We start from the raw sequence: 15,786 nt of genomic DNA on the forward strand, positions 1-15,786 counted from the left end.
CAGTAGTGAAATCTGTGCCCTGCCTCCCAACGCCAGCCAGAAGGGAAGCCAGACAGGTTTGGGCACCTGTCACTTCTTTTGTCTTCTTTTTTGAGACGGAGTCTTGCTCTGTCACCCAGCCTGGAGTGCAGTGGCATGATCTTGGCTCACCACAACCTCCGCCTCCCAGATTCAAGCAATTCGCCTGACTCAGCCTCCTGAGTAGCTGGGATTACAGGTGTGCGCCACCATGCCCAGCTAATTTTTGTTTTGTTTTGTTTTTTGGGTTTTTTTAGTAGAAATGGGTTTCACCATTTTGACTAGGCTTATCTCGAACTCCTGACCTTGTGATCTGCCTGCCTCAGCCCTCCAAAGTGCTGGAATTACAGGTGTTAGCCACCACGCCCAGCCTCATGTGTCACTTTTTTTTTTTTTTTTTTGAGATGGAGTCTCGCTCTGTTGCCCAGGCTAGAGGGCAATGGCACAATCTCAGCCCACTGCAAGCTCCACCTCCCGGGTTCACACCATTCTCCCGCCTCAGCCTCCTGAATAGCTAGGACTACAGGCACCCACCACCACACCAGCTAATTTTTTTTTTTTTTTTTTTTTTTTGTATTTTTAGTTAGAGATGGGGTTTCACCATGTTAGCCAGGATGGTCTCGATCTCCTGACCTTGTGATCCACCTGCCTCAGTCTCCCAAAGTGCTGGGATTACAAGTGTGAGCGACCACACCCGGCCTCATCTATCACTTCTTAACCAAAAAAAAAAAAAAAAAAGGCTACTGGATTTTCAGCCACTTTTTTTTTTTTTTTTTTTTTGAGATGAGGTTCTATATTGCTCAGGCTGGTCTTGAATTCTTGGGCTCAGCAATCTGCTCGCCTTGGCCTCTTAAAGTGCTGGGATTATAGGCATGAGTCACCATTCCTGGCAAGACATTAATATTTCCTATAGCTACAATACTCATTTCCTTTCATGAAAAGATGATATATTAACAACATTTGATTTTTTAATCTTTCCAGTTAAAAATGTAAGTTAATAAGGTTTTGCTAGATTTAGTTTGGTGTAAGGACACGGGCTTTGGTGAGCCCCATGATGTTCAGCAACATGGCAAGACTCCATTTCTACTAAAATACAAACATTAGCCAGGTGTGGTGGTGTGTGCCTGTAGTCCCAGCTACACAGGAGGCTGAGGTGGGGGGATCAGCTGAGCCTGAGAGGCAGAAGGTGCAATGAGCCAAGATCGCACCACTGCACTGCAGCTTAGGTGACTGAGCCAGACCCTACCCATGAAAAAGAAAAGAAAGAAAGAATTAATGTCTTTTACATAATTAAAATTTCCCAAAAGTTATCTTGTGAAACAAGCCTAGGAATTGTATAATTTATTAGTAATTTTTTACCACCTTTCTGTGTAACTATCTCCTGAGACAAAATGTCTTTGTTAGTTAAATTCTAACTTACATCAAATGAATACCTGCGCAGAGTTTTAAAGTGAAATCATTTTTTCAGGCTTATAACATAAGACAGCAGTGTCCTGCCTCATCCCCACTCCCGATTTTCACATGCCAGAGCTCACCACTCCGACACTTTCAGGTGTTTCATCTATATTCATACTTCAAAAATATCTAAATAACATGCTTAATATGCTATGTTTTGATTTCTCAGCTTTGTTTTATTTATTTTTTTTGAGACAAAGTCTGGCTCTGTCACCCAGGCTGGAGTGCAGTGGCATGATCTTGGCTCACTGCAACCTCTGTCTCCCGGGTTCAAGCAATTCTTGCGCCTCAGCTTCCTGAGCAAGATGCCCGCCACCATGCCTGGCTACAGATGCCCGCCACCATGCCTGGCTAAATGTTTTATATTTTTAGTAGAGATGGAGTTTTGCCATCTTGGCCAGGCAGGTCTCGAGCTCCTGACCTCAAGTGATCCACCCTCCTCAGCCTCCCAAAATGCTGGGATTACAGGCATGAGCCACTACATCAGGCCTAGGATGAGGCCCGTTTCATGCATAAAATCATTTATTCAACAATGTCCACTGGCCAGGCATGGGGACTCATGCCTGTAATCCCAACGCTTTGGGAGGTTGAGGCAGGAAGACCACTTCAGGCCAGGAGTTTGAGACCAGCCTTGGCAACACAGTGAGACCTCATTTTTACAAGCTTTTTATTTTTTTAAAGAAAAACAATGTCTACTGAGGCCTGCCATATGCCAGGCACTGTTCTAAGCAGTAGGGCTACAGCAATGAACAAAGCAAAGTGCCTGTTCATCCTACGGCGATAAACCAGTCACCAAATGAGTAAGAGAACTTCAGGGAGTGACAAGGGTTATGAAGAAAGAAAGCACAGCAGGGGTTTATGTCCTCAGAGTGGTTAGGGAGGGGAGCACTACGTCAGAGAGAAAGAGAGGAATGAGACCTCCCTGAGAAAATGTCATCTGGGCACAGATCTGACCAGTGTAAAGGAGTAAGCCAGAAATGCATCCCAGGTGGAGCAACGGCAAGTGAAAGGCTCTGGGGCTGGAGAATGCTTCCATGTCTGAGGGCTGTGAGCAGAGCAGCATGGGGAGGAGGAACAAGGAGGATGGTAAGGGAGAAGTGTGGGTAGAACGGGTGGGTTTGCAGGCTACCATAAGGACTAGGGACTTGAATGAGGTGGGGTCACTCGAGAAGCCTGAGAGAGCTCCTGAGCTGGATTACTTTATGTCAAATACTATAAAAATAATTATTTGGGCTGGGCACAGTGGCTCACACCTGTAATCCCAGCACTTTGGGAGGCCAAGGCGGGGGGATCACCTGAGGTCAGGAGTTTGAGACCAGCCTGGTCAACATGCGGAAACCCCATCTCTACTAAAAATACAAAAACTAGCCAGGCGTGGTGACATGTGCCTGTAATCCCAGCTACTCAGGAGGCTGAGGCAGGAGAATCGCTTGAACCCAGGAGGCAGAGGTTGTAGTGAGCTGAGATCGCACCACTGCACTCCAGCCTGGAAGACAGAGTGAGACTCCATCCCCCAAAAATTATTATTATATTTATTTAAATAAAAATGGAATGTCTATTTTAAACAAGGTATCTAATTGGAGCAGATACACATAAAATCTGTTGTTCAGTTATGACCTTCATCTTTTTTTTTTTTTTTTTTTTGAGACAGGTTCTCACTCTGTTGCCCAGGCTAGGGTGCAGTAGTGCAATCTCAACTCACTGCAACCTCCACCTCCCAGGCTTAAGCAATCCTCCCACTGCAGCCTCCAGAGTAGCTGGGACTATAGGCATGTGCCACCATGTCCGGCTAATTTTTGTATTTTCTGTATAGCCTGGGTTTTGCCATATTGTCCAGGCTGGTCTCAAACTCCTGAGCTCAAGCAATATGCCTGCCTTGGCCTCCCAAAGTGCTGGGACTATAGGTGTGAGCCACTGTGCCCAGCCACGATCTTCACTTGCGTGTCCACCTTTGTTACTGCCAAACACTCTAATTAAGCCCATTTCTTTGCCACTTCCCAAAAAAGTCTTAAATCTGGCACACTATAAATGACAATTATCTACTATCTGCATTCAATGCACAGTTTCCAAAATAAAGCTAACTTCTGGAGAAAAAAACAAGTAAGAATCAACATGAAATGGAGGAGATGAGCTGAAATCTCCACCCCAGAGAATGGGTCATAGATATGTCACTCATGAAGTCTTAGGAGATACCCAGTGGAAGATGACCAGCGGTGGCGGTATAAGGAAATCTATCAAGGTTATTATCCCATCAGTGGTGACATAATCATGTTGGACTGTACTTGTTCCTTTTTTGTGCTTCTCCAACACAGAAGGGGCCTGGCAAATGGTGACCCTCCAAAGAGACATTCTAGAACTGAATGTTGAGATGGAACTAAAAGGACAGATATCAAGATTCCAAAGTAACCATGAGGAGATAGAGACCAAAGAGCTCTGCAGAAAGAGGCTGGCTGTGGTCTGCAAAATGCCAGGTGCTGGGAAGCTGTCCCATATGACTACCCAGAGCAGAGATGCAGCTTCCTAGGAAAAGAAACTATAAAAGCAACAAGTCCAGTAAGGAAATTTCAAATGCCAGGAAACCACCCCAGAATAAAAAAAGTTCACTTGCATCACCTGCCAGACCCACCCAAAGACACCAGCTCCAACCACCTGCTAGGTTCAGAGGACATAAAGCCACCCAGCCAACTAAGAAATGTCCTGTCTTCTTCATTCTCCTCCCTGTCCTCACTGCAACTCTGACAGGCTCCAGAAAGCAGCTGGAGAGGGGGGGAGAAGAGGAACCAGGAAAGGGTATAGAGCAGCCTTCCAGCAGGGAAGGGGTCTGAGCTGGGGAATGCAAAAAGATACAACTGGTGGCCAGGTGCGATAGCTCACGCCTGTAATCCCAGCACTTTGGGAGGCCGAGGTGGGTGGATGGCTTGAGGTCAGGAATTAGAGACCAGCCTGGCCGGCATGGTGAAACCTGCCTCTACTAAAAATACAAAAATTAGCCAGGTGTGGTGGTGCACGCCTGTAGTCCCAGCTACTAGGGAGGCTGAGGCACGAGAATCGCTCAAACACAGGAGGCAGCAGTTGCAATGAGCCAATATCACGCCACTGCACTCCAGCCTGGGTGACAAGGCAAGATCCTATCTCAAAAAAAAAAAGAAAAAAGAATACTTGGAGAGTGTCCCTTTGGTGCCTGGCACAGAGTAGGTACCAATTAATGACAGTGATCATTATTACTGCTCCTTTGTAAGGGACAAAGGAAGCTAATGAGGCTTTCTCATTTCTTGGATGGTCCATTGCTCAAGTGTTTACTGTAATTCTAAGCTCAGTAAAGCAACCTCATGATTCTAATGGCATTCTCTGTCTAACCCGATCATCAGGACTAGGTACCCTGAACAATAAACATCAGTACTCCTTTTCCCACGAAAAGACACCAACAAATTGGTTTTTTGTTATAAGCATGAATCTCCTATGTAGGTCAATGCCATTCAGTTCATTAAACTTTTACTGATTCTTGGTGAACTGAAAAAACTGACTAGACATTGAAGAATGAGGACTGCAGCAGAAGTCTGACTCTCGAGAGGCTCTGTCTGAACAGTCAGGCTCCCTCCCGGACATGCCTCTCTTTTTAATTATATGTGATCACATGAAGGCACTGAGAAATCCCGAAGCATGCTCTGAAACAAAGGAAGCATCGACTAGGTCTGCTCTCAGTTGTTCTAAATGTATTTCATTACAAGTCTCTGGGAATTCATCATCCATAGATGGTGTATGTAGAGATACTTCACCACTCTGGAGACCTTTTCAACCAGAACACCCACTCTCTACCACATCAAGTCACGGAGGACTACAATAGTGATTCCAGCTCCAAAGCTCATGACAGCCTGTGACAGAGCCTCTCCATACTTTTCCTCTTGTATCCACAATGTCTTTCTAAAAACTTTCCTCAGCCAGGCACAGTGGTTCATGCCTGTAATCCCAGCATTTTGGGAGGCCAAGGTGGGTAGATCACCTGAGGTCAGGAGTTCAAGACCAGCCTGGCCAACATGGAGAAGCCCCATCTCTACTAAAAATACAAAATAATTAGTTGGGTGTGGTAGCGGGCACCAGTAACCCCAGCTACTTGGGAGGCTGAGGCAGGAGAATCACTTGAACCTGAGAGGCGGAGGTTGCAGTGAGCCCAGATCATGCCACTGCACTCCAGCCTGGGTGACAGAGCGAGACTCCATCTCAAAGGAAAAAAAAAAAAAGCTTTTTATTCTTTTCCTCCTCACTTCAATAAACTAGTCTAAAAAATAACTCCTTCACTGGTGGCTAGAGATTTGTTAATGTAGCTAAATCCTTGCATTTCTCGAAGACTCAAACCAGACAACAGTATTCGCATATTTCACTGCTTAAAGTCTTTAACTAATACCTCCAGAAACATGTTTATATTCAGAAAATGATTCATCTCCAGGAAGAAGGAAAAACAAGGAGGTTACAAAGGTAACAAACAAAATTTAAAATGTAAAATGTTTGCAAAAGCTTCCAGGCCACATAATCCTGTGAGTTTCCTTTACCCTTAATTAGGTCAGCTTCTGATACTTCCACCATTTTTTCAGCATTTTCTTTTTCAATCCTGCTGCCCCAGAATCCCATTCGCAGTTTTAATTGACCTACTTAATTAGGATTTGGAACACTCAGACAGAAGAGTGTGTTGTCTTCATTCTGTTGTGCTCAATAGACCTTATAAATAAATGGAATTTCTAATTCTGTTTGTTAAAAACCAGGCACCTTAGGCAATTCCAAGACCCAAATATTCAGGTTTAATTATGGTCATGAGTGTCCATTCAAATATGGTCTAGGCCAGGCATAGTGGCTCACACCTGTAATCCCAATACTTTGGGAGGGCAAGGCAGACAGACTGCTTGAGCCCAGGAGGTCAAGACCAGCCTGGACAACATTATAAGACCCCCATCTCAGCAAAAAAAAAAAAAAAAAAAAAAAAAAATTTAAATTAGCCAGGTATGACAGCAAGCATCTGTAGTCCCAGCTACTTGGGAAGCTGAGGCAGGACAGGTCCTTCAAAAGGTTATTCTAACTCCAGTGACTCCTCAACACCATCCTATGATGTAATGGAAAGTCTTAAGCCAACATTTGAGCCCAGGAGTTGGAGGATGGAGTGAGCTATGATCATGCCACTGCACTCCAGCCTGGGCAACACAGTGAGATCCTGTCTCCAAAACAAACAAAAAACAAATATGGTCTAGGTGAAGGAGCACACAGTCAGGAGTCAGTACGCCTTGGTTCTCCACTGGGGTACTGCAATGGTACTAACCACTGCAATCTTGGCACATCCCTAACACTCCTGAGCCTCACTCTCTAACCTTGACAAAAAAGAAGGTAGACTCTCGGGTTTAGAATAGGTCTCTCTATTCATAAAGACTCTAATTCTTGGCAGGGCATGGTGGCTCACACATGTAATCCCAGCACTTTGGGAGGCAGAGGCAGGTGGATCACTTGAGGTCAGGAGTTCACGACCAGCCTGGCCAACATGGTGAAACCCTGTCTCTTCTAAAAACACAAAAATTAGCCAGGCATGGTGTCACACTCCTATAATCTCAGCTACTCAGGAGGCTTAGGCAGGAGAATCGCCTGAATCTGGGAGGCGGAGGTTTCAGTGAGCTGAGATCATGCCACTGTACTCCAGCCTGGGTGACAGAGTGAGACTCCATCTTAAAAAAAAAGTACTATAAGTCTCTAAGAATATTTTCTGAGCACCTACCGTGTACAAAGCAGTACGCTATACACAGTGGGTGGGAGGAGGAACAAAGATGAATTGATGTTGCTCTATTGTGAACTCTACACTGCACTAGGGAAGAGACGGTCATATAGTACAAGACCAAACACCATAGCTACCTTATTTATCTTCTGTATTCCTCATGATTGGCACTGTGCCTGATATATAGTAGATACTCAATTAAATGACATAAAGGAGATATAAAATGCTCTGTGGGCATTGAGAGAAGAAAGGATTCATCTGATGGAGAGGCATCAGGAATGGTCTGTAGGTGTTATATCCGAGTTGATTTTTTTTTTTTTTTTTTTTGAGACAGAGTCTTACTCTGTCACCCAGGCTGGAGTACAGTGATGTGATCTCGGCTCACTGAAACTTTCTCCTCCCAGGTTTAAGCGATTCCTGTGCCTCAGCCTACCGAGTAGCTGGGATTACAGGCACACACCACCACACCTGGCTAATTTTTGTATTTTTAGTAGAAGTGGGGTTTCACCATGTTAACCAGGCTGGTCTCGAACTCCTGACCTCAGGTGATCCGCCCGCCCCAGCCTCCCAAAGTGCTGGGATTACAGGTGTGAGCCACCGCAAATGGCCTGAGTTGACTTTTAAAAGGTGGTTTTAACTCCAGTGACTGACTCCTCAACACCATCCTATGATGTGATGGAAAAATCTTAAGCCAACCTTGAAGGTTCTCCAAGCTCTGGTCCCAATATGTCCTTCAATCTTTATCGTTCCCTTACCCAGAACTAAGCTATAGCCAACCACTCTGGTTGCTGTACCTCAGATATTATTCACAATTGTTTTCCTCCATGCCTCCATTCATGCTGTTCTTCATACTGAAATATCCTCCAATCTCAACATTATCCAATCCCAATATCCTTCAAGGCCCGCTTCAAATTTCTTACTTTATAAAGAAGGGCTTATGAAGCCTTTGTTTGTTTGTTTGTTTTTTGAAACAAGGTCTCACTCTGCAGCACAGGCTGGAGTGCAGTGGCACAATCTTAGCTGGGATTATAGGCACGCACCACCACACGCCCAGCTAATTTTTGTATTTTTAGTAAAGACAGGGTTTCACCATGTAGGACAGGCTGGTCTTAAACTCCTGACTTCAGGTGATCCACCTGCCTCAGCCTCCCAAAGTGCTGGGATTACAGGCGTGAGCCACAGTGCCCGGCCTATGAAGCCTTTCTTGATCCCTCCAATAGTAGGTGCTCTCTCCTGTCTTTGAAACCCCACAAAGACTTGTTGGCTTTTCTCTCATGGTACTCATACCATTTGTCCCTGCATTACAGTTGGGTCATATCTTTTTCTCAAGATAATAATCTTTGACATCAGAAACTATAATATTCATCTATATTGCCAAAGAAATGGAAGGTATTCAGTAGATTATTCTGACAGGACAAATACAAATACAATCTAGGACATAGAACTGAATGAACGATGGTGCAAAGTTAGGAATATTTGTGGCTTATGCCTAAAATGGGGAATATTCCAGTTTGACTTTTGAACATAAGGTTTAGTTGGTAGAATCAGAGGGGTTAAGCTTGGAAGGTAGGTTGGAGTCAGATTACACAGAGCCTTGAGTGCCAAGGTAATAAACAGCATAGATTCGGTTCTCCATGAGAGTCACTGATAGTTTTAGGCACTGGAGAGTAACACAGGATCTGAGGTATGGAAGGTCAAACCAAAAGTCTCCTAGGAACTTGGTTGGAGATAAGTCCATCCTAGACAGAAAAACCAACTCTTAAGTGTGCTGACAAAATTAAGTGCATGACTCTGTAGATCTGTGAGTCCCGGAAAAGTCACCAAGTTAAATACTGTTTTGCAGGCTTCCTGGCAACCAGGCATTTACGTTCCCACTTCAGTAAAAGGATACAGACTCACACCAAAGCAGTTATTACTAAATTTCCAAACTGGTGAAAAAGAGAAGATCCTATATGCTTCCAGAAAAGGGAGAGAGAAGCAAAGAAGTACATTATACAAAAAAAAATGTGTGTGTATGTGTGTGTGTGTGTGTACACATATATGTGCATACATACAGATTGAGTATCCCTTAACAGAAATGCTTGGGACCAGGCGTTTTTCAGATTTTGGATTTTTTAAAATTTGGAACACCTGAATTATACCATTGAGAATCCCAAATATGAAATTCTGAAATCCAAAATATTCCAATAAGCACTTTCTTTGAACATCATGTTGGTGCTCAAAAAGTTTTGGATTTGGGGGCATTTCAGATTTCAAATTTTTCAGATTTAGGATGCTCAATCTGTATATATATACATAAATTACAGGGTGTGTATGTATCTAAGTGTATGTATTTATATACATGTGTACATGTATGTGTGTATATATGTATGTATACATGTGCATGTGTATATGTGTATATGCATATATGCATTATGTAGATGTATATGTGTGTACATATGTACATGCCCATATGTATGCATGTGTACGTGTGTATATATGTATGTGTGTACATATGTGTATGCATGTGCACATATGTATATGTGTATATATTGTGTGTATATGTGTGTATGAACATATATGTATGTATACTATATTAGTCCATTCTCATACTGCTATAAAGAAACACCCGAGACTGGACAATTTATAAAGGAAAGAGGTTTAATTTACTCACAGTTCTGCATTGCTTGGGAGACCTCAGGAAACTTACAATCATGGCAGAAGGCAAAGGAGAAACAGGCACTTTCTTCACAGGGTGGCAGGATGGAGTGTATGCCAGCAGGGGAAATGCCAAATGCTTATAAAACTATCAGATCTCATGAGACTCACTCACTGTCATGAAAACAGCATGGGGGAACTGCCCCATGATCCAGTTACCCCCACCTGGCCCCGCCCTTGACACGTGGGGATTATGGGGATTACAATTCAAGATGAGATTTTGGGTAGGGACACAGCCAAACCATATCAGCATATATGTGTGTATATATGCATGTATATATGTATATGTGTGTGTATGTATGTATATATGTATATGTGTATGCATGTGTTTATATATGTATATGTGTGTACAACTTGTTGTTTTCCCTGGAGTAGCATCACATATTCTTAAATGAATTTCTACTACAGACGGCCAGGTGCAGTGGCTCACGTCTATAATCCCAGCACTTTGGGAAGCAGAGGCAGGTGGATCACAAGGTTAGGAGTTTGAGACCAGCCTAGCCAATACGGTGAAACTCTGTCTCTACTAAAAACATAGAAATTAGTCAGGTGTAGTGGTGGGCACCTGTAGTCCCAGCTACTTAGGAGGCTGAGGCAGGAGAATCGCTTAAACCCGGGAGGTGAAGGTTGCAGTGAGCCAAGACCGCGCCACTGCACTCCAGCCTGGGCAATAGAGTGAGACTCCATCTCAAACAAAACAAACAAAAAAAATTCTACTACAGATTTCTAACAATAACATAAACAGTGCAGAGTAGCGTTATACGTAACATCCTATCTGTAACTTAGTTTTGAGGTTTATCAAATTTTCATGCTCACAGCTCTAGTTCATTTTCATCATTGCATAGTATTGCACTGAATTTATATATTACACTTCATGTAATCATTTTTCTGTTATTGGACATTTCAGTTACTTTAAAAGCTTTACGTATGATGAACAATGCTATAATGAACAATCCATGTATATATGTGAGATTTCATGCAGTTATAAATCTAGTAGTGGAATTATTAAGTATGAATTCACATTTACTAGACATTGCCAAACCAGTATCTAAAGTGGTTGTACCACAGTCAACATTTAAAACACTTCAACATTTTAAAAACTTTTTTTAAAGTTTTAAACATTTAAAAAACTTTAACACACATGTATATATAATTCCTATATGTCTAAATAACATATATTGTTACACAAACACACACACATATATCATGATTCCCTCTGGAGTATCAGGGAGGGAAATGGGATCGGTCAGGGAGGGGCCATATAGATTTTCAATTATACATGTAATATTTTATGCCTTAAGCTATGTGATAGGTACATAAAAGCTCATTATATTATCTATTTTTTGTGTGTGTATGTAATGGAAATCTTTCTAGATGCTTCTGTTAAAATTTGGGAAATTAAACTCAACATTTAACTTCGCTTCATCTTAACGCACAACTAGATCATAATCCCTTATCCAACCCTTCAGAGATAAACGTGTTAGAGAATTCAGAAGCCACCACACCCGGCCAGGCTTGTTTCTTTTTTGTATCTGCTAAATGCTCAGGCCTTCCACAGAGCAAATGCAAAGGAAATCAGGGGGTGTCAAAGTGTTTTCAAGGGGAGCTCCACCATCACTTTTCAGTGGTAAGCTGTAACTCAGCTTTGGAGTAAGACCACAGCAAACAAAGGGAGAAAGGCGAAAGCCCAGCTTACCATAGAAGAGGAATGCTTTGGTCATGTGATGACGCAGGTAGGTCCGGTTGATGGTGAAGAAACAAGCATCTGCTCCACATTGGCCTAACCTCCCAGTTTCCCCTGTCAGCGGGGACCACCAGAGCATAATGGGGTAGCTGTCCAATTCCCATTTTCTTTTCCTGTGGAAAGTTAATCTTTCTTTCTTAAGAAATGAATTAAGGTGCATAGGTGCTTCCTCCATTTTTGTATGTCCATCTTGCAAACTAGAACTTTTAAACTCCTTCCTTTCAAACTTCCCCAGCTCAACCATGACCTAAAAGAGAAGACAAGTATTACCAGAGTCAAACTGTTTGGTTCCCTTTTGCACATCTCTCATTTATTTTGATGATTTAGCCCCTGACTCGTTTTCAATTGCTGCTGTAACAAATTACCACAAACAGTAATTTAAAACAACACAAATTAAAGCTAGGTGCTCTGGCTTACACTTGTAATCTCAGCACATCGGAGGGGGGCAAGGTGGGAGGATCACTTGAGGCCAGGAGATTGAGACCAGCCTGGCCAACATGGTGAAACTCCGACTCTACTAAAAACTACAAAAAAAAAAAAACTAGCCGGGTGAGGTGGGGGCGTGCCTGTAGTCCCAGCTACTCCGGAGGCTGAGGCAGGAGAATGGCGTAAACCCGGGAGACAGAGCTTGCAGTGAGCTGAGATCAGGCCACTGCACTCCAGCCTGGGCAACACAGCGAGACTCCGTCTCAAAAAAAAAAAAAAAAAAGTACAAAAATCAGTCAGGCGTGGTGGCGGCGCACGCCTGTAATCCCAGCTACCCAGGAGGCTGAGTCAGGAGAATCGAATCACTTGAACTTGGGAGGCAGAGGTTGCAGTGAGCCAAAATCATGCCACTGCACTCAAGCCTCAGCAACAGAGCAAAGCTCCATGTCGAAAAAAGAAAAAAAAAAAATCGGCCTGGCATGGTGATGCATGCCTGTAGTCCCAGATACTCAGGAGGCTGAGGCAGGAGGATTGCTTAAGCCCAGAAGTTAGAGGTTGTAGTGAACTATGATTGCACCATTGCACTCCAGCCTGGGCAACAGAGCAAGACCTTGTCTCAAAAACCAATCAATCAATCAATCACGAATTTGTTACTGCACAGTTCTGAAGTCAGAAGTCTGCAATGGGTCTCACTGGGCTGAGACCCAGGGGTCAGCAGGGCTGAATTCTCCCTGAAGACTCTAGGAGAGAAGTCTCTTTCTTGCTTTTCTTTTAGAGCCAACCCCATTCTTGACTCATGGCCTCCTTCCTCCTCTTCAAAGCCAGCAACACTGCATCTCTCTGACTCTTCTAATGTCACCTCTTCTCTCTGACCACGTCAGGAAAGGCTCTCCATCTTTAAGAACTCATGTGATTACATGGGGCCCACATGAATAATTTGGAATAATCCCCCCACCTCAAAGTGGGTCACATTGATCCCATCTGCAAAGTCCCTTTTGCCACCTAAAGTAACATATTCACAGGTTTCAGGGATCAGGGAATGGACACAGCCTCCAAATATCAACCAACAAGAATGGCCAACGATTCTACTAAACACTTACAACAAATACATTTCCCCTCCATTTCAAAAGTCTATAGGATATCCAGAAATAGTTTTGCCTCTTTTTTTTTTTTTTTTTTTTTTTTTGAGACGGAATCTCGCACTGACACCTGGGCTGGAGTGCAGCGGCAGGATCTCAACTCATTGCAACCTCTGCCTCCCAGGTTCAAGCGATTCTCCTGCCTCAGCCTCCCAAGTAGCTGGGATTACAGGTGCCAGCCATCACACCCGGGTAACTTTTTGTATTTTTAGTAGAGACGGGTTTTCACTATGTTGGCCAGGCTGGCCTCAACCTCCTGATCTCGTGATCTGCCTGCCTCAGCCTCCCAAAGTGCTAGGATTACAGGCTTGAGCCATCGCGCCCGGCCAGTTTTGCCTCTTAATGAAACCTATGACAGGATAATTACCTGACTACTACTAAAGAATGTACTCTAGGGAAAATGAGTTATAAATTACCAACCGGTTTCTTTTTTATTACAATTAAAGTAGTCATAACATGGGTTTTATGTTTCTAGTAATACTCACTAGAGCATTGAGATGGTGAAATAATACCTAATGTCAAAATTCCCTAGAGTCTATTCCACTCACTCCCACTTACAACCACATTTTAAAATTTATTCCAGGATAGTCTAAGTCTGGGTCACTGGACAGCTTGGACATCAGTAACAGTCATCTGGAGGGCAGGGTGAGTGTAGCAGAAACTCCAGAAGTGCTGCCTTTTCATCAAATTTTAAGATTTGGTATTGTGCTGAGCACAGTGGCTTGCACCTATAGCCCCAGTTACTCAGGAGGCTGAGACCAGAGGATCGCTTGAGTCCAGGAGTTCAAGGCTACAGTGCGGTATGATTGCACCACTGTACTGCAGCCTGAGCAACAAAGGGAGGCTCCATCCCAAAAAAAAAACAAGATTTGCTATTAATATGATCATTGATATGGCACTAATTGTAGACATACACTGGAGAAAGGGTTGATCTGCTCCATATGTAACTGAAAGTTTAGCAGTCAGACCATGAAACAAATAAAGCAGTTAAAGCAGTTAAAGTAAGGCACATTTACATTTCTGTGTGTTAACTGCTCCACCAGTCGGCCACGGAGGCCACTCCCTGTGCAGCCCTCGGGTCCTGCTTTTAGCAGCCAAGAGTGGTACCTCTTTTATGTGCTCGCTGCTCCTGGTGTTAGATAAAGGCCACTGATCATCGATGCATTGCATGGAGTCTGTAACTCCCTGGGGAGGGCCCGTGACTTTCATTAGATTCTCAAAGGTATCCAAGGCCAAAAAAAAAAAAAACCACTGAGTGAAAGCCAAGTAGCACTCCAGAAGGAGTAAGAAATTATATTGGCTTTAAAAAGTCATGGATCACCTGAGATGCCAAAGTCAACACTAGAACAGCAGAGCCATCACTGAAAACTAAAGTCTGCCTGTTGCCAATAGCTCTCTCAGCATTTTTATGATGGAACAATATGGCTCTCCCCAGTAGTTTGATCCACGGGAGATGACTTGTAGCCACAAACTATCTTTTCATCTGACCTTCTTCCCCTGAAAATGTACAGCCAGTCACTTAAAAGAAAGGCTTTTAGAAAGCCATAGGCTTTCTAAAGGTAAAATTTATTCCACATTTCAAATCAATATCTACTATGTGAGTTATAAGTTCATTTCCAAATAATACAGATGCTTTTAAGGAGAGATTCTTCTTCTGCCAAACAACCTTTTTTTTTTTTTTTTTTGGTTTGAGACAGAGTCCCTCTCTCTCTGTCGCCCAGGCTAGAGTACAATGGCGCGATCTCAGCCTACTGCAGCCTCCTCTTCCTGGGTTCAAGTGATTCTCCTGCCTCAGCCTCTGGAGTAGCTGGGATTACAAATGTGAGCCACCACGCCCTGCTAACTTTTTTGTATTTTTAGTAGACAGGGTTTCATCATGTTGGCCCAAACAGCTTTTTAAAAGACATTACCTTTGGATATCACTACCAGATTGTAGGAAATATGGCAGAATAAAGGAATGCATTAAATAAAACCATAATCAGCCAATCCCACACTCCAGAAAAGTCAAAAGGACAAATGACCCAGTTTTAACAAGTCCATGACATGGAATAAAAGGTGGGGCAGAAAAGCCTTTTTTTTTGAGACTTAGTTTCACTCTTGTTGTCCTGGCTGGAGTACAACGGCACGATCTCCGCTCACTGCAACCTCTGCCTCCTGGGTTTAAGCGATTCTCCTGCCTCAGCCTCCCAAGTAACTGGGATTACAGGCATGCACCACCACGCCCAGCTAATTTTTTTGTATTTTTAGTAGAGACGGGGTTTTACCATGTTGGCCAGGATGGTCTAGATCTCTTGAACTCATGATCCACCCACCTCGGCCTCCCAAAGTGCTGAGATTACAGGTGTGAGCCACCATGACTGGCCAAACCTTTCAATAGTGAAAAAAACAAAAACATAAAACTTGAGACTCACCAACCAAATGCAATGTATAGGTTTGTTTATTCCAAATTCAAACCAACTCGGGCCAGACATGGTGGCTCACACCTGTACTCCCAGCACTTTGGGAGGCCCGGGTGGATGGATCACCTGAGGTCAGGAGTTCGAGACCAGCCTGGCCAA

At 43.5% G+C, this 15,786-nt stretch overlaps 1 protein-coding gene across 1 annotated transcript in view; it reads right to left on the bottom strand.

The window, feature by feature from the left end:
* FUT10 (fucosyltransferase 10) overlaps positions 1–15,786 on the bottom strand; it is a 120,519-nt gene that overhangs the window by 87,213 nt on the left and 17,520 nt on the right. The window contains exon 3 of the mRNA XM_007962145.3: positions 11,616–11,910. Coding sequence (XP_007960336.1) covers positions 11,616–11,910 — 295 coding nt within the window. The remainder of the gene's footprint in view (positions 1–11,615; positions 11,911–15,786) is intronic.

The sequence above is a fragment of the Chlorocebus sabaeus genome, chromosome 8, assembly GCF_047675955.1.
Source record: "Chlorocebus sabaeus isolate Y175 chromosome 8, mChlSab1.0.hap1, whole genome shotgun sequence".
Lineage (NCBI taxonomy): Eukaryota > Metazoa > Chordata > Mammalia > Primates > Cercopithecidae > Chlorocebus > Chlorocebus sabaeus.